This window comes from Arachis ipaensis, chromosome B7 (assembly GCF_059453495.1).
Source record: "Arachis ipaensis isolate K30076 ecotype BB chromosome B7, ASM5945349v1, whole genome shotgun sequence".
Classification (NCBI taxonomy): Eukaryota; Viridiplantae; Streptophyta; class Magnoliopsida; order Fabales; family Fabaceae; genus Arachis; species Arachis ipaensis.
In genome coordinates, this window is record NC_142442.1 from 122,972,661 (window position 1) to 122,996,043 (window position 23,383).

Genomic DNA, 23,383 nt, shown 5'->3' on the forward strand with positions numbered 1-23,383 from the left:
GTTCAAAACTGATCTGGACCGAACTAAACTGACGAGACGAACTGAAATAACCGAAAACCGAACAAACCGAAAAAACTTGTTTTGCTGTCTGTTGCAGTTCAGTTTGGTTTTCAGTTCTGACCATGAAAATTCCAACCGAATCGAACCGAACCGGTTTGAGTGCTACTGCTGCGCGAGTGCGCGTCCCTAACCCCCAGTCGAAACCTAACCTAGCTCTCTCTTCTCCAAATCTCGCCCTCTGCGCACCCAGCCACAGAGCCACCCACGTCCTTGAGCCTCGAGGCCGGCGGCAGCGGCACCCCCGTTCCTCCCACCACCTCGAAGCTTTCCTCCCAAGTCCCAACGCCGAAGCCTTCCTCTTCGCGGACAGAGCAGAGATCCCCCACCGCCGGTGCACCACGAACACGAAGCCGTCGCACAACAGGCCAGCACCCACTGACCCAGCACCAGCAGGCCAGCACCACGCCACCACTACCCAGTCTCAACAGTTCAACACAGCACCCACTGACCCAGCACGATCAACAGTTCAACACAGCACCTCCTCTCCCAGTCTCCCACCCAGCCACCGATTCAAGTAAATAAAGGAGCCCGAGCCATCGATTCAGGTAATGTTTACCAATTGCTGTTTACTGATGCATTGTTGCTACTTGTCTACAGTGCCATACGTGATAATTTTTCTATATTATAAATAGATAGATGGTAATCTAGTGTCTAAGTTAAATGTGAAAGAAATCAAGAATATAGTGTTAATGAAAGTCAAAATATCAAGTAGTAGTTGAAGTATCAAGTATGGATATTACTACTGTTATTAAATTAAATTAAATTAAATAGGAAGTTTAGAAGGAAATATATTTGGATTTGGTAGGGGAAAAAAATGAGTAAAGCGAATCAGATGCAGACAAATCCTATAAAATAAACATGGGCAGCCAATAATTAAAGCTTGTGTTGGTTTTGGGTACATTCAACTTTTTCATTTTTTTTAAAGAACTTTTATTATGATTTTCATATATGAATTGCCTATGTCTTGGTACAATTTTTGTTCCACTCGTCCCAATGAATTGTTAGTGAATTGATTTTTGATAGTTTAGTTCATTTTGTGTGTCATGCACACTTCATATACAAATGACGCACACCATGTGCTTGATAAAATGTCTCAATGATAATTCAGTAATTGTTTGTGGCGACTACATAAGATAAATTAAGTATTTTTGAAATTGGCAATGCTGTTAAAATACAATGAATATTGTGAAGAAACCGGCTTGATCATATATGAATTGGTTTTGTCTTGCTAAGACTTTGGTGCAGTTTGTTTTAGTTTCTTTGATTCATGAGTTGTTAATAAATAGAATTAAGGGTTGGTGATGCTTTAGAGCTGGAATTGATTGATTGATTGTCTCTTTATCTTGAGAACATGTAATGCTTCATCCAATCTGGAACCTTCCTATGCTTTTTATCAGCCCTTGACTCTGTCTGTCTCTATATTTCTCTTTTCAGAGCAGATTTGGCAGATTGCTCATATATAACTGTTGCTGGGTGGGATCCAACTTGCTAATTTTCAGATTGGTTTCTCTTGTCCTATCTCACAAAAGTTGTACAAGGATAGATTGCTCCAATCAAGGGGTATACCATTGCAAATAGAGTACATGTCTTCAATAACTTGCTGGTGCTCTGGGCTAATGTCCAATTCTTCAATTACTACTGTTTATTTTGTTATCCTTCACATGGCTTGGCCTTAGCTAATTTTTCATTTTTTTTGGTGTGTGCTATATATTACTTATTTTGCTACAGTATTCCTTCTGTTTTGGTGTTCCCGCCCTTCCCTGCTTGAGATGGCTCCTTGAACTCCTGTTCCCTACCTTATTTACATACCTTTATATTTTAGTAGATGTTGGCTTTTTGGTGTTATTTTAGTAGATGTTGGCCTTTGGTGTTTTTATACTTTTGTATATTTATTTAATAATGACTGGGTTACCTAGTAACTATGTTAACAACAACAGGGGAACACGTTTAGAGTTCAAGTCTCTCTAAAATTTGAGGGAATGGAAGCAGAAGAGCTTTGCATCGCTGAACTTTTTGGCCTCAAAGGAAAGAAGAACACTAAGAAGAACATGAAAACAAAACCAAAGAAGGATGGAAATGTTCCAGAAGATTCTGCACCGGCAAACAATGGTGCTGATGCTGGTGCTACTGCTACAGCTGTAGGCATTGACAATGGCAGTGGTAACGATGTTGGCGCTAGTAATAATGCTACTACTAGTAGCGGGATTAGGGTTTCTTCGTTTGACTATTCTGCTGAGAATTTCTTCAGATACATTGATGACATTGCAGCACTATGCGGGGAAGATCAGAATACTGATTTTCATCACAGTGAGGTTCAGAGATTCTCTTCCTCCCTCACATTTTTAAGGTACTTAATTTCAATTTTTGAAAAATAAATAGAATTTGTTGTAATATGTTTAAACTTTATAATTATTATAATATTATTAGAGGTATGTTTATTTTAATTGCATATGAATCAGATAGAAACTGTTTTGAGTTGCTTCTAGATTGAAGTTATACCCATTGATAATGTTAAGAGCGTCTTAGTGAATAGCTGAGTTCTCATTTGTAGCTGAGTCACCTATCTTAGTGCTTGTTAGAGTTAGTTACTTGAGCCATTAGAGGTAGTTATTTGGTGATGTTTCAGCTACAACTCTAGCTATAAACATGTACACATAATCTCAATATTTATAATCATAATAGGGTACATTTTATAAGGAAACAATAATTTTGTATGTGCTTGTAGAATATTTAGGTGCACTTGTTTTAGCTTCTATATTTATTTTTTATTATTTAAATTTGTTTTGGACAAAGTGATTTTTAACTACTAAAGGAATCACTTTTCAGTTTAAGAGAAGTTAATTATTTCATCTTTTGCTTTAAAGAATGTTTCAGAAACTTTTAAATTTTTGAAATAACAAGAGTTGAAGTTAAGTGGTTAAGATAAATATTTTCTAAAAAATTTTTATTTGTTTTGGTAAAAGTGATCACTATTTTCAGTCAAAAAGAAGTTGAAACAAATGGCAATACAAGATTTCTTTTGAAATGCATGTAAATTGTTTTGAACTTACTTTAGATAGAGATATCCCGAGAATAGAAAATAGTGATGTAGATGCTGAAAACAGCTTGATAGTCAGAGTTTGTTTGGATGTGTTAATTTGAATGAAAATAAGTAGTTCTTAGCTTGTTTGTTTTTCAAATGTGTAGAGAATGGAGAGATTTTAGGTATCCACCAAAAAGCATTAGGTTTGGTTACATAACTGAGAGATGTCAGAGCTCTGAGGAAAAAGATGCTGGAGCCATAACATTGCCTCAGTTCTCATCAGCCACTGTTCCCCAGGTATAAGCTGTTTGTATCCTTTTATTTGTTTCCTCTTCAGAGCTCATCTTATCAAAATTCTTCTTGATTAGTAACAATGTTACAGGTGTTGTGTTGCAAACAATTCATTATCTTTTTGTGTATCGTTCTTAGTGTGATGTGCAAAGCAAAGAGCATCCCGTGGATACCAAATTGCAGGAATCCAGGTATCACTAGTATGTTGCCTATCTGTGGTCTTTTGGTCCATTGACATCAGTATGGGCATTACTGCCCACTTTGAAGTTCCTGACAAATTATTGTATTCCATTGCTACTCATCATTTAACTTGGCCAAACACTTCAAATGCTGTAGATGCAGAGACTTTGTGATGTGTGTTGGAGGCCCTGTATGGGCGTTAGATTGGTGTCCTTGGATAGATGAAAGGCCTGATTGTTCAGCTAAATGTGAGGTACTTGGTTTCTCTCTCCCGCCTTTCAAGCCATCTATTTAGCTACTTTTTATTGGCTTACTATTGTATGGGGAAGTTTTTGAAGTTTGAACATGAGCTAAATGGTGTACTCTGTCTATTTGTTGGTTTTGACATCTAACATGTCAAGGTTCATTGTCTATTTGAAGTCTCATGGGATGGGAGAGGTTTCCCATCCCAGATTATTAAATAGGGATACGTATCGTGTATCAAAACATCAATTTTCTGTATCGTATATCATATCGTATTCTATTGTGTATCATAAGATATAAACAACAATAATAAATAAAATTAAACCTTTAAATAACCATATAATTCATGTCTCATAATAATATCCAGAAATAAAAATGACCAGAAAGTAATTAAACTATGGATAAGTTTTGCAATTCAATTTTCAAAATGATCAATACACAGCAAGCGAAGTACTAGGCATAAGGCAAAACAATATCAAACATAACATATTGCCCTCCAACAATAAAATAATGACAAGAAACAATTCCACAAGTCATTAGATATTAAATAATATAAAGAAAAGAAGTCAAAGATTCAATAAAACAAATAATAACGCATCTGAGGCCGAGTGAATGGTGCTTCACTTGCAGAAGAATGATGCCTGTGTGCTTGCAGTTGCAGAACGCCGCAAGGAAGAAATTTACAGTTGTTTTTTCCCTCGATTTTAAACACTTATATAAAATTGGAACTGAAGAGGTAAAGAGTCGGCTGCAATTGTGGCTTTGATTGAAAAAAAAAAGGAGCGAAAAAAATAATTTTTTGCAAACTGGGACGCGTTTGACCTGACCTAAAACTCCCGGAACCCAGCCAGTTCCTGAATCATCAGTTTGCAAATTGCAATATTAATTGCTATTCAAGTGATTCAGATGTGAATCAAGCGATTCAGGCGTGATTTTGATAATTCCAGCGATTTGTATTGTATTTATTGCGATACTAACCATGTGTTTTCCGTCAACTAGATTTATGAAATAGATGGATGAAAGGAGTAACATGTCTTCCATCATAGCAGTGCAATTGACAAAGCTTTTTAATGCATTGCACTATCATATGTTATATTGTTATACTTGATACAGATAAGTATTTGGAATTATTATGTTACTACTTTCTTGGATGTTAGTCGGCACTTGCATGAGCTTTGCTCTTCTAAGAAGTTATTAGGAATTTAGGATATAATTTTTGTACTTTTTTATAACCTTGACATATTGTATATTGGGTGACAATTTTTTATTCTGTATTAGTTTGTTGCTGTTGCTACTCATCCACCTGGTTCTTCTTACCACAAGATGGGTGCCCCACTGACTGGTAGAGGTGTTATACAAATATGGTGTCTTCTAAATATCCGCGAGCAGGATGAAGAAAAATGTTATTTAACAAATAAGGGGAAAAAAAGACCTAAAAAAGACAAGTCAACAAAGGTGACGAGGCCTAGAGGAAGACCTAGAAAGAATCCCAAAGGAAAAGTAATTGATAACACAAATAGTGAAACCCCCCAGTACATACCAGCCCTAGATGTTCAGTTTCCAGAAAGTTCTTCTGAGCTTCCTGCTTCGGATGGGGTTTGTTGGAACAATGAAGAAATATTACCTATCATTGACATGAGTAGAAGAGGACATAAAATAATTGAGGCCTCAAGTGAAAAATCAGCACAAATAAAGAGGCCTAGAGGAAGGCCTAAAAAGAGTTCAAAAGAAGCTACTGTATGTTCTTCAAATTCTGAGAATCAAGCTGTGCAAGCTCTTGCAGTTCAGGTTCCAGAAGATTCAGCTGAAATAAATTTTTCAGGTGCAGCTGATGGAAATCGCAATGAATCAGCCTTGCAACAGTGTTCAGTTGCAAAGCAGAAACAAACCAAGAAAGCTGCTTCTGCATGCAATACTGTCTTGGAAACTCATGTTAAAAGTAGTAGGTTGAAAGCTAACCATAGGGATGTGGGATGCAACGAAGATGCGGCACTATTGACACAGGTTGAGAATGACTCAAGTCAACCTCATGGCAGCTCTGCAATGGGTAATGTAGTCGCCCCTAATTCTATTTCAGGGAATGTGACTATGCCAAAACTTGTGTCTTGCCTAGCTCATAATGGAAAGGTGGCATGGGATGTGAAATGGCAACCGCGCAACATGTATGACCCAGTAAGCAAACACCGAATGGGCTATCTTGCTGTCTTGTTGGGCAATGGATCTCTAGAAGTGTAAGATATCTGATGCCTCATCTCCTATTGATATCATTGTTCTTGTTTAAAAATTTTACAGGTAGTTGAAAATTTGGATATTTTTCATAATTCAGATGCAATTTGTAGAATAGCACAGCCCCCTATCCTGAAATTTAATTTAGATTAGAAATATCAAAATCGGGGTGTAATTTATGTTTGGAGTTGTTCAACTCTATTCTATATGGTTATTCATCTCTTCTCATATGTTATGCTATTTCCTTTTGACATTAAATCTCTTTGTATCAGATATTTTCACAACTCTTTTATGGGATGCTCCTTGTTATTGTTGCCTTATCAACATGTCAAGTTTCAATTGCAGGTGGGAGGTTCCTCTTCCTCGTGTGTTGAGGGAGATTTATAAGCATAGGGAGGGCACTGATCCTCGTTTTATAAAATTGGCACCTGTATTTAAATGCTCAATGTTGAAGCATGGTGGAAAACAAAGGCATGCTTCCTTCTTCTTTCTCTTTTTATGGTGTTACTTAACTTGTTCCTTTTAGGGGAAAAATTGTACGAATTCAATCACTGAGGGGCAAAATAAATTAACATATTTAATTTTAACTTGGCTGATTATTGGATAAGTAAATTGGAAGTGAGCACATTTTAAAAAAGTGCTTCAATTTAAAACATTCATGCCGTGCTGCCTAAGGTAGTTGAACTTGCTTGATGCCGGTAATTATAAGTTTCCTTTTAGCCTAGTCACTGATTTAATTTCATCCATTGTTTGATATCACAGCATTCCGTTGACAGTGGAGTGGTCTGTCATGCCCCCTCATGACTATTTACTTGTGGGCTGCCATGATGGAATGGTATAATTTTTGTTAACTATTCTTCTATTTTCCGTTCTTCGCTTCTTCATTATTTTATTTTATTTTGTTTTATTTTTTCATAGTAGGTTTGTAAGATTAAGAAAAAAATTCATTCATGATGTTTTATTGGGAGGGATAAAGAGAATTCATTTTGATAATATTACCCTTATTTATTATATATTTTTGTAATTTTGTATTTATTGTTAAATTTGTTTCTCACCATCATTGTTCAGTTCAAACATAAGTATCTTGTCATCCCAATACTCTTTATAAAGTATATCTGCTAATGTATTTTGCTTTATATTTAGGTTGCTTTGTGGAAATTCTCTATAAAGACTTCATCTAAATGTGATGGTAATGTTTTTGTTGCCATACTCATGTTTACATATTTCGTTCTTAGGGAAGGTACCTGTGTTGAAAAACAAAGTCATCAGATTCACTAGACAATAATTATTCCACTGACCCAATTTTTTATATGCAGATACAAAGCCTGTGCTTTGTTTCAGGGGAGATGCAGCTCCTATTAGAGCCATCGCCTGGGCACCGTTTGAAGGGTTAGTAATGATTGAAACCAATTCAATAAAGACATGTTATTTAATTGCATTTAACATTTTTCTGTTGCTATGTTGTGTCTTTATAGGATTTGGAAGAATTAAAAGACTATAATTGAATATTTGTTCTATATTTTTATTTTCACCTCTGTATTTTCCCATTTTGTTAAACTGACAAGATTCTAATTGATTTCCAGCTTCAACCTAATATAATCTAGTTATTTACATAGTTTATGAAACTTATTGTGTTCGTGGGCTTTTGAAATTGTTGTGGAATTTTCCTTTTTCATTTACTGTGCTCAGACAACTGATTTCATTCATGTAACTGTCCCCTTTTCTTCTTGATGAAAGTCTAATAGTATGGTTTGTAAGTCTGCCTTATTCATTGTTTACCTGTGTAATGTTGATCAGGATAAGCAATTTTATTGTATCTTGTTTTTTGTTGTTTTATTTTAGTGATCCTGAGAGTTTCAATATAATAGTTACTGCTGGACATGAAGGCCTTAAGTTTTGGGACCTGCGGTTAGTGCTTTTTCTTTTCCTTTTTGTTTTTTTTTTTTTGTCTACTTTGTAACTTTTGACGCATTCAATGCACTAGAAGCACAATACCTTTTCTCATGAAAATTTTCCTTTCTTGATTCCTTGACCAGATTTTATTTAATTTTAGGTTTATTCTAAATTTCTGTCTTTTAATCGTTTATATCACCTTCATCTTAGAATATAATTTTCTGTATAGAGGATATTGTTTCCAAATATTGGGGCAATTATATTATACGTTGTAAAACTTATCTAAGATTGGCAAACTGGTGAACACTCTTCAAATGGCACATTAATTGCGATTTCTTTTTGTATCTGCGTGTGCATGAGTAATTAGTTCTCTCCTTGGGTAGAAAGGATGAATATTGACATCTCATTATGTCAAGGCGCATATCTCGCTACAAACGGTCTTTAGCTAGATTTGTGTAAAAACCTAGTTCAGTGTTCTGATTTATTAGTAAAAATGTGTTTGTAGTAATCCATTTCGTCCTTTGAGGAGTATGCAACCTGTGCCAAGAAACATATATAGTCTGGATTGGTTGCCAAAGCCAAGGTAATGCATAATTTCGACAGGACAGAATTGCTGTATGACCTCATCATGATGATTAACCTAGAGTTGTTTTGTTTATGTTTTATAGTTGCATCATTATGTCCTTTGAAGATGGGACAATGAAAACCATTAGCTTGGTGAAGGTTGCAAATGAATTCCCTGTAAATGGAAAAACGTACAATGGGAAAAGACAACCCTGGTTGCACACTTATTCACTCTCATCTTCTGCCATATGGAATGTTCAAGTGTCACGTAACACAGGTACCTTTTTAGTGGTTATATTCTTTGCAAACAAGCTATCAGTTAATGGTAATTTGTGACTCTCTAAGTTATCTAAATATCATGATGAACTACTTAAATAATGTGTTGTCTCTAATTATCATGTTGTGCCAGGCATGGTTGCATACTGTGGTGCAGATGGTACTGTCTTCCGTTTTCAGGTGAGTAACATTTTGTTGGATATTCCTCAAACATGATGGTATTCCTCAAATTTGTAGCAGTTCTTGACTAATGCTTTATACAAATTGATTTTCTTTGCCCTTCTGCCCATTTCTTACCTATGTTTTTTAATGTCAGCTTACGACTAAAGCAGTAGAAATAGGTGATTCACACCATAGTGTTCCATTCTTCCTCTGTGGGTCAGTAACTGAGGAGGACTCAACTCTTGTGATCAATAGTTCAGTTTCAACTGGTCCCTTTCCATTAAAGAGGTCCATTGAAAGGGTTCGGCATGCTCAATCTTTTCGAGACTTGCTGAGAAAACGTGCAACCGGTGAGATGGCGAAGGCTTGATTCTCAAATTTTTGGTTTGCCTTTGTAAATTTGATGCTATACTTATCTGATTTTCTGCAATAATTTCTCAAGAATATTTACCAATTCTTCAATTTGTTGTGGTAGCGCTCTGTGGTGATGACGATTTGGGTATGGCATCGGAATCTGAGGAAGCATTGTCTTCTGTGAAGCAGCCTAAAAGACGAAAACTGACTGGTAGTGACAAGAAAAAACCAGCAGAAAGTAATTCTCTTGTTAGCAAAGATGATGCGTCGGCAAGTAATCTCGGGGATGATACTGAGAAGGCAGATTTTGGTAATATACCAGAAGTCTTTCCTTCCAAAATGGTAGCTTTGCATAGGGTGAGATGGAACATGAACAAGGGTAGTGAGAGATGGTTGTGCTTTGGTGGAGCCAGTGGAATTGTACGTTGTCAGGAGTTTGTTTACACTGATATTGATCGGAGATGGGCCTTGAAGAGGTGACAGCATGTTTCACTTAAAATTTGAATACTTAAATGTGAATAGTAGTTGTAAATTTAGAATACATTAACAGTAGAGAAAATTAGGGAATAATATATAGTAGGGTAGCCATGCGGGATAAAGAATTTGCCCTGCTTAGTTAATTATGATTTATGACCAGATTGAACGAAATATCCAATATATCCAATCCAATCGAAACCACTTGTAATTGGATGGGTAAAAATATCCGATCCATTTCAAATTGTACCGCAAATAAAATTAGTGTTAATGAGTTTTTGATCCAAATCGCACCGCAAATACCTACTCTTTTGTCTTAAAATATAAAGTAATTTTAAATTATTTAATATAACATTTTCTAATAGAATTATTTAATCTAATTTTAAAAATATATTAATAATACTATATTATGTACAAATATGTCACCAAAAAAATATTATATACAAATATTCATAAAAATCCACATGAATAAAGTTTAAGAATAATATGCATAACCTTCTCAAGAAGGAGATTCTTGCTCTGCTGTGTCCAATTTGAAAACAAAAAGCAGCATAGAAGCGAAAGAAAAGCCTAACAATGATAACACTGCTGGTGGCGGATTTCTGGGCTTGGCATGTGCTAGTTTTGAATATGAAGACGACAATGACAAATGATACTTTTGATGGAAAATCACTTTGTTCATTCCAAGTTATTTAGTTTTATTATAGAAAGTTTTATTTCGTTTAGAACATTGTGTTATTATATTGCGTAACGAAGATGGCATGATAAGCTTCATGTATGAAGCATTAGTATTAAGGCTGAAAGAGAACAAGACGAAGTGATACTATTTAAGTGTACAATAAGATGGAAAATACAATTTTGAATGAATCTTTAAACTTTAATGTGGTAATTTTGTTTCTTGCCATAAAATTTTGTAAACATTTGGTAAAGGGCAATCAGGACACACTGTTGAATGATCTTTTTTACTTTCAATGACTTTTCTTTTTTGCCATAGTTGATATATTATACTCTTAATTTTTTAGTAGATGACTGGAATAATACATTGCATAACCTTCTCAAGAAGGAGATTCTTGCTCTGCTGGGTCCAATTTGAAAACAAAAAGCAGCATGGAAGTATCAGTTTCTACACAAACATCGAAACCTCAATTCAAATAAAGAACTGAGAGGTCATATTGATATATTCAAACAATTTTCTGCACAAATTCTTGAAAAGCATTCTCTCCTTTGTGCGTAGAGAGGTAATCTACAAGCAATTCCACGGTTGTAGCATCTGCTGCAAAACCTTTGTCTTTCATAATCTGAAAATATTTTATTGACTTCAGAACAGTATTTCGTCGTAGTAATCCTTGGATGAAGACATTATATGTGCAGGAATTGGGCAGGCAGCCATCCTCTTCCATATTCATCAGCAACTCTTCAGCATCAATCAGAAGTCCTTCACTACATAGACCTTGGATCATTATTGTATAAGTATATACATCAGGTTTCAAGCCTTTTGCTGGCAGACAAGAGAAGAGTTCTAGTGCATCATTAAGTTTTCCGGCATGGCACATCCCACGAAGCACCACATTGTAAGTTTCAATATTAAGATCCAAATTATTCTTCTCCATTTCTCTAAATAATGATATTGCATCAAAAGACAAATGACATTTGAATAGGCCATCCAATATAATGGCACAGCTGCATAGATCAGGATATTGACCAAATTTGTGCATTGTAAAAAACAATTCTTTAGCAGCTAACGGTTTACCCACTTTGCAAAATCCTTGGATAAGAGTATTCCAAGTCACAACATTCAGATTTAAACCTTTATTGATCATTTCATCCAAGAGATAAATAGCCTTATTAATCCTTTTGATCTTGCACCACCCATGGATTAATGAAGTATAAGTGTAGACGTTTGGTACGCATCCCTTGTGAACCATCAAATCAAATACTTTCATGGCCTCCTCCATTTGATTTTCGGAACAATAAGCAGCAATCATTGAGTGATAGGTGACAACATTAGGCTCCTTTCCCATTCGAACCATTTGACCAAGTATGGCTCTAGCACTCGAAATCTTTCCCTGTTTACAAAGAGAATCCATTAAGATATTAAAAGTATGTGTATCGGGCATAATTCCCTTTTGTTTCCTCTCGCTGAGTAAAGACGCAGCCTCTTGCCATCTGCTGAAAGTACACAGTCCTTGAATCAAGCGATTGTAAGTGATAGTACAGGGTTGTATACCTTTCATTGTCATATCTGAGAATAGACTCAAAGCATTGGATACCAGCCCATCCTTGCAAAGACTATCCAGAATTGCGTTATAACACCCAACATCAACACTTGCTTTGCAGTTTCTTGTTTCCGTCTTCCTTAAAATGGCAATGGCAGCAGGGGTGTTGCCCATCTTGCACAATCTATTTATAATTGCTCCAAAAGTGTGGGCGTCGGGTTGATATCCCATGTAATCCATGTGGTCAACAAACCAAATAGCATAATCCACATTTCCTTCAATACAAAGACCATTAACAATTGTGTTAAATGTGACCACATTGGGCTCCAAGCCGATTTTGAACATCATCCCCACCACAGAGAAGGCAAAGGGAGTGTGATTCAAACGGCACAGGCAATTGACAACAATACTGAGTGTATAGATATTAGGTTTGAGTCCTAAGGAGAACAAGTGTTTGATTAACGAAATGGCAGCTGTGTAATGCTTCATCTTAACAATAGAGCTAAACAAAAAGTTAAAGTCATTCACGCATGGCAAGGGGTTCATGGAAAGCATTTTGTCAAACAGATGGAGAGCAGAATCAAGGTTCTGGAGATTCCTAATAGAATTTACGAGATGGGTCCTCTCCTTGATGGCATCAATATCAGTGGCATCAAGAAAGGGTTTGGGATGAGAAAGAGTACCAAGTTGAGATTGAGATTGCTGCCAAAAGAAGCGCAGAGAAGCTCTTGTTGATGAACGCAACATCATTGATGAGTGAAGAACGCAGTGGGCAGTGAGCACACCATACTTGTGAAATACAGCTGCAAACTTGGAACAAAAAAGAAACAACAAAGCTGATAGATCAAACTTTTGTCCACACTCTCCACACCATACTTGTATTCACTAGTGTGAGTTGACCAAGATTAAACTGATTGTTGGGACACATTTTTTCCTTCCCCACAATAACTGTTCAAAGTGCCCATCACTTCTTTTTAGCGTGTATCATTAATCATTATCATGCTTGGATTTATTTATTTAGGAATAGAGTGACAAATAAATATTAGAGAATTTATATTTTAAATAGATTAATTTTTTTAAAAAATAATTATAGAAATTAATTTAAAAATAGTGTATTTATATTTATTACTTTAAAAAATTTTATTGATATTTTTTAAATTAATTTATCTAAAATATAAATTTTAAAAATTTATTTATTATTTTATTCTTTATTTATTTCATGACTTTTTTTTTTGGTTATATAAAGGGAAAAATGAGTTTAGCTGTTCCCCTACAGTATTAAGATTATTTATAAAATATTTAAATTTTTATTTTAATAAACCTATAATAAATATATTTAAAATTAAACTTTATATATTTTTATAAAAAAAATTTAATTGACAACTATAACACGTGTCTATTAAATCCGAAAAAAAAAAGAATGATCAAAATACATTTCTATACATAGTTTTTCATTCCGGCAATAGTTTGGATAGATGCATTAATTTTTATTTTTCAAAAATACATCCTTATCTTTTTCTTTTTTTGTTTTTTGGGACACAGATCCTCTGAAAAATACATCCTTATCCTATATATATTATTTTTCTTTTTGGATATTATACAATTATTATTTTGACTCAGAACCTTGGTTTTTTTTTAGTGATTTTTTTTTTACTCGGTTGTAATTGGTAGAATTTGAACTTAAAACCTTTGAGGTGGGGGAGAGAAAGAAATGCCATGTGAATTATGGCTCATTGGCGTTCAGAACTCTGGTCTAGACTCTAGAAATGTGTCAATTTGCCATATTGTTCCTTCTCCTTGGATCCAATAGGCTTTTTTAATTCTTTTTGTACATCTAACTGGGTTTTATTTTTTATAATAATTAAAAAAGGCCTTTTCTCAATGACCCAAAACTAAAACAAAAAAAAAAAGGAGAAAAGTGGAACACTGGAAAGTGGAAACTGCAAAGTGGAAACAAATGCAATGCGTGCAAAGCGCAAACAAATTACAATGGCCAGCAATGAAGCAGCAGAAGTAAAAGAAGAAGAAGAAGAAGAAGAAAGAGAGGATGCAACAATGGCGAAGTTGGGTTCCTATGGTGGCGAAGTGAGGTTGGTGGTTGATGGAGAGGAATCAGCTGCAGAAGAGATCATGCTTTTATGGGGAATCCAACAACCAACCCTTTCCAAACCCAACTCCTTTGTTTCTCAGTCTTCATTGAAACTCTCCATCGACTCTTGTGGACACTCTCTCTCCATTCTTCAGTCTCCTTCTTCATTGGTACCCCTAATCATCTCTCTCTCGGTGTTCTTCCCTGTAATTTATTTTGTTTGGTGAAAAATCTTTGATTTTTATGTGGTTATGAGTTTTAACTTGATGACCCTTTTGTATTTTTGGCTCAAATTTGATGACCCTTTTGGTATGATGCTCTGTTAGGGATAATTGGCGGTTAAAGTTTGAAGCTTGTGATGATGATAATTTATTGTGGATTGTGATGTTCATTCATTGATAATTTAGTTGTAAGCTATGCTTCTGTCTTCATGCATAATCCACGTTTCTATGCTATGATTATGATGTGATTTACAGATAGTTTGATTTAGTAGCCAATCAATATTGAGATGTTATTATGTTACTGTGTACCAGGTTGGAATATCAGTTTTTAGATTGATCAGGAAAAAAGATTAAATAGCATGAGTTTAATTTGTGGATTGCTTCATATTTCATGGTTTGGGATTCAGTGTGTATAAACTTGGAGCCTCCTTAAACAGCTTTTATCTTTTCAAGCTACTGATTAAAATTTATTTAGTTAGTGAAATTGATGTACCATGAATTGTTTATTGTTGAATTAAGCTCACAGTTATACCTATTTAAACTTTTGATTTTAAGGGCACGCCTGGAGTAACTGGATCAGTGATGTGGGACAGTGGAATTGTATTGGGGAAGTTTCTAGAGCATTCTGTTGATTCTGGGATGCTTGTTCTTCAGGGCAAGAAGATTGTTGAATTGGGATCTGGTTGTGGGTTGGTCGGGTAATTACGTTCTTACTATCAATTTGTTGGTGCCGAATTGCTATAGTTTGTCATTTATTTTCTTTTAAATTAGCTTGTAACCTGTTTGACGAAGATTTATGAACTACAAAAGTAGAACTATGATCTCTTGTGTTGACTCTTGTCTAGAAACCAGTGAAGTATCGATTTTTCGGATTGTTCTTACTCAGTTTATAATAATGAACTGTTCTTATTTTGTATTCCTTAGTTGCATTGCAGCTCTTTTGGGTGGTGAAGTCATTCTTACTGATCTGCCCGATAGGCTGAGGCTACTTAGAAAGAACATTGAAGCCAACATGAAACAATTTTGTCTACGCGGATCTGTGACAGCAACCGAACTCATATGGGGAGATGATGCTGACCCAGAACTCGTTAAGCCCATGCCTGATTATGGTAATAAAGATTCAACTATTGGCACTAGAAAACTTGTAGGGATATAGCAGTCATTTTATGTTGCCGCATGATCTCCATCATTTCTCCTTCTTATAGTATCCCTTATTGTTCAACATCTGTGTTCTGTGTCTCATGCATTACTTAAAAGTTTTTGTTGGTAAAAATACTGTCATCGATCACTACTCAGTACTCACATATTTATTTGCAAATATAACTGTTTTGTGGTATTATTATCATGTAATAATTTCTTTACAACTTATGCCTCCATGGTCTTATGAATATAGATGTTACCAAATTCATAATATATAATTTTGCCTAACGCTAGGGGTTTATGGCTTTTGACATGATTAAGAAAGATCCATTTTGGTATATTAGAGCACTGGAGAATATAAAGATAAAGAGTGCCATAAGATGTTTCAAGATTTTGAGTTAATATACCAATCGATTATCAACTCAATACTTATTTGATGTCTTCTTTTCAGTGCTTGGATCTGATGTTGTTTACAGTGAGGGGGCCGTTGAGGATCTGCTAGAGACGCTAGGACAGCTCTGCGGGCCTAATACAACTATCTTCTTGGCTGGCGAACTTCGAAATGGTGAAGGATTTGTTCCTTTTAACTTCATTTTTGGATCCTAATCCTCACAAGTATTATGAGTTCTCAGATCTTTTTTTCTTTTCTGGTTTCAGATGCCATTCTTGAGTACTTCCTAGAAGCTGCAATGAACAAATTCAGAATTGGTCGCATCGATCAAAATCTGTGGCATCCTGATTATCGCAGCAACCGAGTTGTTCTTTATGTTCTTGTGAAGAAATGAAAGTTTCAGAATTAATGAAACTATGTTACTTTATAGTTTATACTCTACTGGTGTCTGGTGTGTGACCCTCCTATGCTAGAATTCATTGTAAAGATATTCTCCTTCCATATATATTTTTTTGATATCATGCTCATTTTGAGAAGCTTAACAATTTTGTTTTGACAGATAAAAGTGGACTGTGATCTGTGAACCATTTCCAGTGAATTCATTCACAACCACTGTTAAGAAGACACAATATTTTAATGCTTGATGGAACAACTAAAACTCCAATTCATTCACCTTAGAGACGAATTTGTATGCAAAAAAATGTTGGGGATGAAAATTTTTTCGGTCTATACCTTACAGACCAAAATCGTACTTAACCCAAATATTTAGAATAAATGACCATTTGTACCCATGAGAGATGAAAACGCTGACATTTGTACCCATGAAAGCTCGAAACTAATCTTGTATCCATGATAGATGCTGTCCGTCTGACAAAAGTGCCCTGACTTGGATCTGAGTTTGGTTCGTGGGTTTCCGAACCTACGTGGCACTCCCATCCCATCCTCCCGGCGCCCCAAAAGCCATATCTGAGCCAATCATTCACCATCATCATCTTCATCTTCTTCACCATCATCCCCATCCATCACTGTCTCTTCCCAGCCACCATAACCTCCATCACCATCACCTCAGCACCGCCATAGCCACCTCCCTTCACCACAACCTCCGGCCAACCATTCACCATCATCATCTTCATCTTCTTCACCATCATCCCCATCCATTACTGTCTCTTCCCAGCCACCATAACCTCCATCACCATCACCTCAGCACCGCCACAGCCACCTCCCTTCACCACAACCGCCGGCGACAACCCACACCGCCGCGCCTCTTTCTCTTCTTCTCACTTCCGCTGAGCCCAGAAACCACAGCGTCAGCTCCTCCTCTCCACCAAAGCCCAGAGCGGGAGCAGCCACCTTCTCCATTCCTAGGTCTCCTCTCGTCTGCCACCAAACAGCCGCGACACCCAACCTTCTCCGCAGCGTCCTTACGGCGTTCCAACCCGTCACCATTCCCCTGTCCGAACCCTAGCTCCACCAACCATCACCGTCGGCCTCTACGAGCCACCGCAACCCTCTTCCCTTTTCTCCCCTTTGCGTGTTCTCTGTCTTCCTCAGCCACACCAACGAACCAGCCACCTTTTCCTCCCTCTCTCTCACTGGCCGAACCGCCGTGCCGTCGACGAGCCACAGCGACACCGACGATGAGCCCCTTTCTCCCTTTCTTCTTCCTTCTCTGTCATCCCGTCTCACCATCGCGAACCAGCCTAGCACCGTCGCGATTCCAGCTCCGTTTTCCGTTCTTCCATGGAACGACCAGAACAGGGTGCAGCCCCTGTGTCTTTCATCCCCTCCGTTTTTTCCTGTTTCATGGCTGCGTTCACTCTCCGCTGCTGCAATTGAAGCAGGGCCACTACCAGGCCGCCGCTTCTGCCCCGGCCAATTCAGCCATCATCTTCCCTTTTGATTCATGCTGCTGTTTGAAAATTTTGTTGTTTTGATTCATGCTACTGTTTAAAAATTTTGGCTTGTCTGATGCTGCTGGGAGCTTTTGGGGAGGGGGTGGGAGTGCCACGTAGGTTCGGAAACCCACGAACCAAGCTCAGATCCAAGTCAGGGCACTTTTGTCACACGAACAACATCTATCATGGGTACAAGATTAGTTTTGAGCTTTCATGGGTACAAATGTCAGCGTTTTCATCTCTCATGGATACAAATGATCATTTATTCCAAATATTTAATATAGAACAAAGGCTACTTAAATTCTAACATGTAAATTGTAATACAAAGTAAAGTCCAGTGTTGATCAAAGAACTCCTAAAGCTAGATACATATTTACTTTCTAATTATCTATCAATAAGAATTCAAAATTAAAAGTTAGTCACAAAAATGACTAATTTATAGTTCAAATAATTTCATTATTGTTAAGTGTTTAACATTTCGTGACATAATTGGACATACTACCAAAACAGACTCCTAAAACATTTGACACTGTAGCAAATTCTTAGGAAGAAACGAAAAAAAAAAACTGAGATAGAGAACATCCAATGTTCTGAAAATCGAATCGGATCGGTCGGTCCAATCGGATTAACTGAAAACTGGTCACCTAACCAGTCCGATCCACCTACAAAATTGTTCTGCAAAAAATCGGTAGAAAACCGATCGAACTGATAATTAACCGGCGAACCGAGTAAACCGACCCGGTTTTTGAAAGTACCGGTTCTCTCCCCCAGGTTATGAAAACGGTGTCGTTTGGATTTAAAAAAAAAAAAACGCTGAAGAGCCCCAATGATACAGATTTTTAGTAAATAAAATATTTTTTATTTATTTAAAAAAATCCTCGAAACTGATATTTTTATTTAATTAAAATAGCAATTTTCTAATTTAAAATGGTACTTAAAATTACCATTTGAACATCTCTTATTCTCTTATTCAACTACTTACAGATCATTGAAATGTGGCATTCTAATTTCATTTTTGAGATTAATTATAAATCAAATATATCACACTAATCGTTGTCCTCTCTTAGTAGAAATTAGTTGTTCAAGCCCCTCCACTTTATCTACTTGTTTGTTTGTTTGCTTGAATCATTGATGGTTTTAGAAATGCATATATTTTGTTGAGGAATGCTAGGTAATCAAAGATTAATTATAATATAAAAATGTCACGTAAAAATTTTTATTTTTTTGATAAATAAGTTAAATTAAAAAATTTTAACAATTTTTATTATACAACTCATATTTTACATATAGACTATTAAAAATAAAAAATAAAAATAAAATACGAACAAAAATTAAAAAATAAATTTTTAAAAATAATTATTAATTCGTCATATTAAAATCAATAAATAAGCATACATATGAATATTAAATAAAAAATATTAAAATAATTAAAATCATAACCTACTAGTGTATATATGAGATAATTTAAAGAATACGATAAGATGCATAGTCTAAAATTTGGTAATATTAATTATAAAAATTTATTAATTATAGACATCATATGTATGAAATTATGAATATTATGAGTACAAAATTATGGATATTATTAATATAAAATTATGGATGTTATGTGTATGAATTTATGGATGTTATAAGTAAATTTATCAATTGAATAAATTAATTTAAGAATTTGACATTTTTTCAAATTCAATTATGATAAAATTTAAAAATATTTGTGTTAATTTGAAGTTACTTGTGCAATAACTAAAAAATGATATGTGTATGGATGTAATATCTAATAAATATGAATTAATTTTTAGATGTTAGTTGTATGTAATTATAGATGTTATATATATGAACTTATGAATGTTATATGTATAAACTTAGTTAGTACAGTATAATTATAAATGCACATAAAAACAAAAAAAAATTAAATCAGTTTATTACCATACCTCATCAAAGCTAGTGTGGTTTTTCATATCAAAAATTAGTTGAATGACAACAATCTCATTGGGTGAGTTCGTCTAGCCTATCCTAACTGTGCTTATAATTGAAATAGAATTGTGATTTTTGGCCTAAGGGAGTAAACGACCTTTATGATCCAGATTAACAATAATGAAAAACTTATTATACCAAGCTTTCACATTTGCCAACGCTTGTAATGATAATAAATGAATTAAAGAAAATAAAAATCAATTACAATTAAAATCATTTAATGAATATCATTATTACTGTTTTTCTATGATGCACTGACACGGACACGGGATACGATACGACACGGAACACGGGGACACACGAATTTTAAAATCTTTTAAGACACGAGACACGATATATATATATAATATAAAGTATTTTTTAGATAAATTACAATGAATTTTTGATATTTTATTGGTATTAAAATATAAAAAAATTAACTATTTTTAATGTCTTCTTTTAACTATATAAAAGTATTTAAAATATTTTTTGTTTAATAAATAATAATATATATTATTTCTAAACTCATTTCAAGAATACATCTTAAGAATAAGGCTAGACACGCTGAAACATGATGGTATTTAGGTGTGTCTAAGTGTGTTTGAAAAAGAATTTTTTATTTTTTATTAAGACACGGTTGGACGCGGCAAACACACATATCGGACGAGTGTCATGTTCGAAATGTGTCCGATATGCGGACACGGCAATTCAATAAAGTGTCCGTACTTCATAGTTGTTTTTAATTGTTATTAGTCTTTATTGTATTTTTAAATATAACACTCAAATTATAAGAGAAAATATTAAATAGTGATTACAAGAATGCCTAATAATTAAGAATATGATATTATAATTAATATCATTAATAAGTGGAACCGATAAAAATATGATAAGTGGATTGATAGGAGAATGAGATAAAAAATCAAAATATTATTAAATTATATAAAAGAAATAAATTATGAAAAATTTTGGCTAATTATAGCTAAAATTTTTTTGTTACCAAATTTTTTTCATTTTATTTGTCTTGTAATGGAACTTTATATTATATATATGATTTAATTAATTAAGCAATGAAATCCATGTTATTGACCATGTATTTATATTCCTCGTAATTTATTGATATTATAGATCAGGCTTAATTTAGTGAACATGATATATGTATTTGGTAAACCCCTCTCTCTCTTTTTCTTTCTCTTCTTCTCTCTCGTTTAATTATAAGATTGATGCCGAGGTTGATGACGATGCTAACATTAGGTGGAGAATGATTCTGAGAAGAGAAATTTGCTAAAAAAATTTAATATGGGTTTAGAATGTGATATTTTTAAATATATTTTTTTTATTTTTTCCTCAAAATGTAAAGGACTGGCTAAAAAAAATAAAATTAAAAGGTCTGATTTTAATTTTAATTTTTTAATTTTCTAAAACTAAAAATTAGAGAGTCTGATTTCAATTTAAAATTGTTAAATTTTTTAAAATAAAAAATTAGAGAATCTGATGGTAATATTTTAAACTTTTTAATTATATAAGAGTAAAATGAAAAAATTCAATTTCAACTTTAAAAATATTTTTATTTTTAAAATAAAAAATTAGAAGGTCTAATTTCAGTACTATTATACAAATATTTAGCAATTGAAATTTATAAGACACTTTTAACAATTGCAATTATCTAATATAGTTTGAAATCTAAATTCTAAACCTACTCTTCTTATGAATATCAATTTTATGTCAATTTTATGTGCATTAAATTCTTACTCTGTCAAAGAAGAAGTTTTGTAGAATCAAAATATGCAAAAGAGAAGAAACAAATTTTACTTAATAAAATAAAGTTAAAAACACTTCACAAAATTTTGAAGTGTGTACAAGTATAGGAAAACTCCATAAAAATTCAGAGTAAAAATTATAAGTTATAAAAGAGAAAGAACTTGATAAAGCAAAAACTAGAAAAGAAATAACTTTGATAGAAGATAAAAAATTAAAAAGTATAGAATTATAAGGGCAAAAAACTAGAATAAACCAAGGGAAGTTGCAAATTACCTAAATAAGCCAAAGTGAAATTCGTTTCTGCAATGAGCCAAACCCTATATTTATATAATTCAAACCAGTGTGGTTCGAACTCTATTCATAAGTAATTCGAACCAGAGTGGTTCGAATTATGAAGAGGGAAATCCATTCAAGTAAATCGAACCAGGGTGGTTCGAATTACTTGGGAGGAAAACATAGCACATAATTCGAACCACCCTGGTTCGAATTATATAGGGAGAAGCTGCATCAAGTAATTCGAACCAGGCTGGTTCGAATTACACTAAAAGAATTCGAACCAGTCCGGTTCGAATTAGTGGTAGACAGTGCAGTATATATATGGTTCTAAACGTGAGTTGCTCTCATAGAGGGTGTAATATGGCTAGTGAGGAGAGTTTCGGGGTTTTGGTTCACCATAGAGGATCCATTAAGAGAAAAACTCGCTCCGGTGTGAAGTTCACAGATAAGGATCCTCTCTGTATCGTCGTGAAACCAACGACGAGCTATGATGATCTTGTTAGATCTGTGCTGATGAAACTCGGTCTGGAAGGTGCGAAGCGAGTGAAGAAGTTTTTCTATCGCATTCCAATCACTGTCTTGCAGGATACGGTGAAGTATGATTGCTTCACGATTGGTAGTGATGAGGACCTGCAAGTCATCTTTCTATGTCGGAGGCAGTTTCCCGAGGTTAGGACACCAGAGTTGTTGGCAAAGTTGGTTGATGTGGTATCCAGCTCAGGGGGTTCGAACCGGAATGCCACCACTGAAGCAGCGGCAGCCGGTTCGAGTTCCAGGCCGGCCGTTGCTTCTTCGTCCGTCCCTGTGTACGAGCCAGCGGTCGAACCAGTCGCCTCCCCGTCTTTTGCTGTTGATCTGAATGATGGAGTAGGCGACGTGGTAGGATCAGTTGATATTCTGCCGAACGCTTTACAGGGAGTTCCACCGGTTGGCGTCGGTGACGGAGTGTTGGGTGATGTAGAGGAGGACGACGTCGAGCCGGATATGATTGAGGATGACAGCGGCGACGAGGTTGGAGCGACTGAGCCTGCATTGGTAGTCGGTGGTTCTAGTTCTGGCACACAGCAGTATCCACCACATTTTTCCTCTTTGGACCTAGATGCCATAAGGCAAGAGGGTGTTTCAAGGCACTCTGTTGGATTCGGAGCTAGAGATGCTGAAGGGACTGCTGGTTTGATAGAGTTCCAGGTTGGTCAGCAATTTCAGGATAAAGACGAGGCCCTATTAAGTGTGAAGATTTACAGCATCCGGCAAGGGGTACAGTACAAGGTTGTGGAGTCTGATCATCGCCGTTATGTGGGCAAGTGTTCTGAGTTTGGGAATGGGTGCACATGGTTGATTCGACTAAGTCTGCGGAAGCGCAAGGGCATTTGGGAGGTCAAGCGGTACAATGGACCTCACACTTGTCTTGCGACCTCCATCTCGAGTGACCACAGGAGCTTGGATTATCATGTGATTTCCGCGTTCGTTATGCCAATGGTTAGGGCTGATGCATCCGTCAGCATCAAGGTGCTCCTAAATGCCACGGCAGCACACTTCGGGTTTAGGCCGACTTACAGGAGGGTCTGGATGGCGAAGCAGAAGGCAATTGCCCTCGTATACGGTGACTGGGATGAGTCATACAACGAGCTCCCCAGGTGGGTTTTGGGAGTCCAGTTGACGATGCCCGGTACTGTTGCAATCCTACGGACGAGCCCCG

At 35.4% G+C, this 23,383-nt stretch overlaps 3 protein-coding genes across 6 annotated transcripts; 2 read left to right on the plus strand and 1 right to left on the minus strand.

The window, feature by feature from the left end:
* Positions 1-211: 211 nt before the first annotated feature.
* On the plus strand, positions 212-10,033 carry LOC107610106 (uncharacterized). Of its 4 annotated transcripts, none has more exons than XM_016312181.3 (17): positions 212-605; positions 1,500-1,620; positions 1,998-2,407; positions 3,247-3,379; positions 3,512-3,564; positions 3,710-3,806; positions 5,075-6,027; positions 6,368-6,493; positions 6,785-6,857; positions 7,166-7,211; positions 7,339-7,411; positions 7,865-7,930; positions 8,421-8,498; positions 8,584-8,756; positions 8,889-8,935; positions 9,072-9,267; positions 9,393-10,033. In XM_016312181.3, exons 3-17 carry the CDS (start codon positions 2,040-2,042, stop codon positions 9,749-9,751), a joined length of 2,841 nt encoding a protein of 946 aa, XP_016167667.1. In that variant the 5' UTR covers positions 212-605; positions 1,500-1,620; positions 1,998-2,039; the 3' UTR covers positions 9,752-10,033. The 4 variants fall into 4 exon arrangements, with proteins under 4 accessions (XP_016167667.1, XP_016167665.1, XP_020961835.1 ...); XM_016312179.3 differs by having other exon boundaries at positions 227-605; positions 1,495-1,620; XM_021106176.2 differs by lacking the exon at positions 1,500-1,620 and having other exon boundaries at positions 467-605.
* An 847-nt stretch (positions 10,034-10,880) lies between these two features.
* On the minus strand, positions 10,881-12,842 carry LOC107610108 (uncharacterized). The gene is made up of 2 exons (XM_016312182.3): positions 12,645-12,842; positions 10,881-12,236 (listed from the first exon to the last, which is right to left on the minus strand). The coding sequence occupies exons 1-2, from the start codon at positions 12,709-12,711 to the stop codon at positions 10,927-10,929; spliced, it is 1,377 nt and encodes a 458-aa protein (XP_016167668.1). The 5' UTR covers positions 12,712-12,842; the 3' UTR covers positions 10,881-10,926.
* Positions 12,843-13,897: 1,055 nt separating this feature from the next.
* On the plus strand, positions 13,898-16,323 carry LOC107610109 (uncharacterized). Its single transcript, XM_016312183.3, has 5 exons — positions 13,898-14,220; positions 14,827-14,969; positions 15,196-15,380; positions 15,863-15,976; positions 16,069-16,323. Exons 1-5 carry the CDS (start codon positions 13,924-13,926, stop codon positions 16,194-16,196), a joined length of 867 nt encoding a protein of 288 aa, XP_016167669.1. The 5' UTR covers positions 13,898-13,923; the 3' UTR covers positions 16,197-16,323.
* The last annotated feature ends 7,060 nt before the right edge of the window (positions 16,324-23,383 follow it).

Excerpts from the sequence above, each read along its gene's own strand:
- LOC107610109 (XM_016312183.3), top strand. The coding sequence starts at position 13,924 with ATGCGTGCAAAGCGCAAACAAATTACAATGGCCAGCAATGAAGCAGCA. Across the intron at positions 14,221-14,826 it reads TTCAGTCTCCTTCTTCATTG|GGCACGCCTGGAGTAACTGG; the intron begins GTACCCCTAATC and ends TTTGATTTTAAG. Across the intron at positions 15,381-15,862 it reads TAAGCCCATGCCTGATTATG|TGCTTGGATCTGATGTTGTT; the intron begins GTAATAAAGATT and ends TCTTCTTTTCAG.
- LOC107610108 (XM_016312182.3), bottom strand. The coding sequence starts at position 12,711 with ATGATGTTGCGTTCATCAACAAGAGCTTCTCTGCGCTTCTTTTGGCAG. Across the intron at positions 12,237-12,644 it reads GCAATCTCAATCTCAACTTG|GAAATGTGGATTATGCTATT; the intron begins GTACTCTTTCTC and ends TTTGTATTGAAG.
- LOC107610106 (XM_016312181.3), top strand. The coding sequence starts at position 2,040 with ATGGAAGCAGAAGAGCTTTGCATCGCTGAACTTTTTGGCCTCAAAGGA. Across the intron at positions 2,408-3,246 it reads TCCTCCCTCACATTTTTAAG|AGAATGGAGAGATTTTAGGT; the intron begins GTACTTAATTTC and ends TCAAATGTGTAG. Across the intron at positions 6,858-7,165 it reads TGGGCTGCCATGATGGAATG|GTTGCTTTGTGGAAATTCTC; the intron begins GTATAATTTTTG and ends CTTTATATTTAG.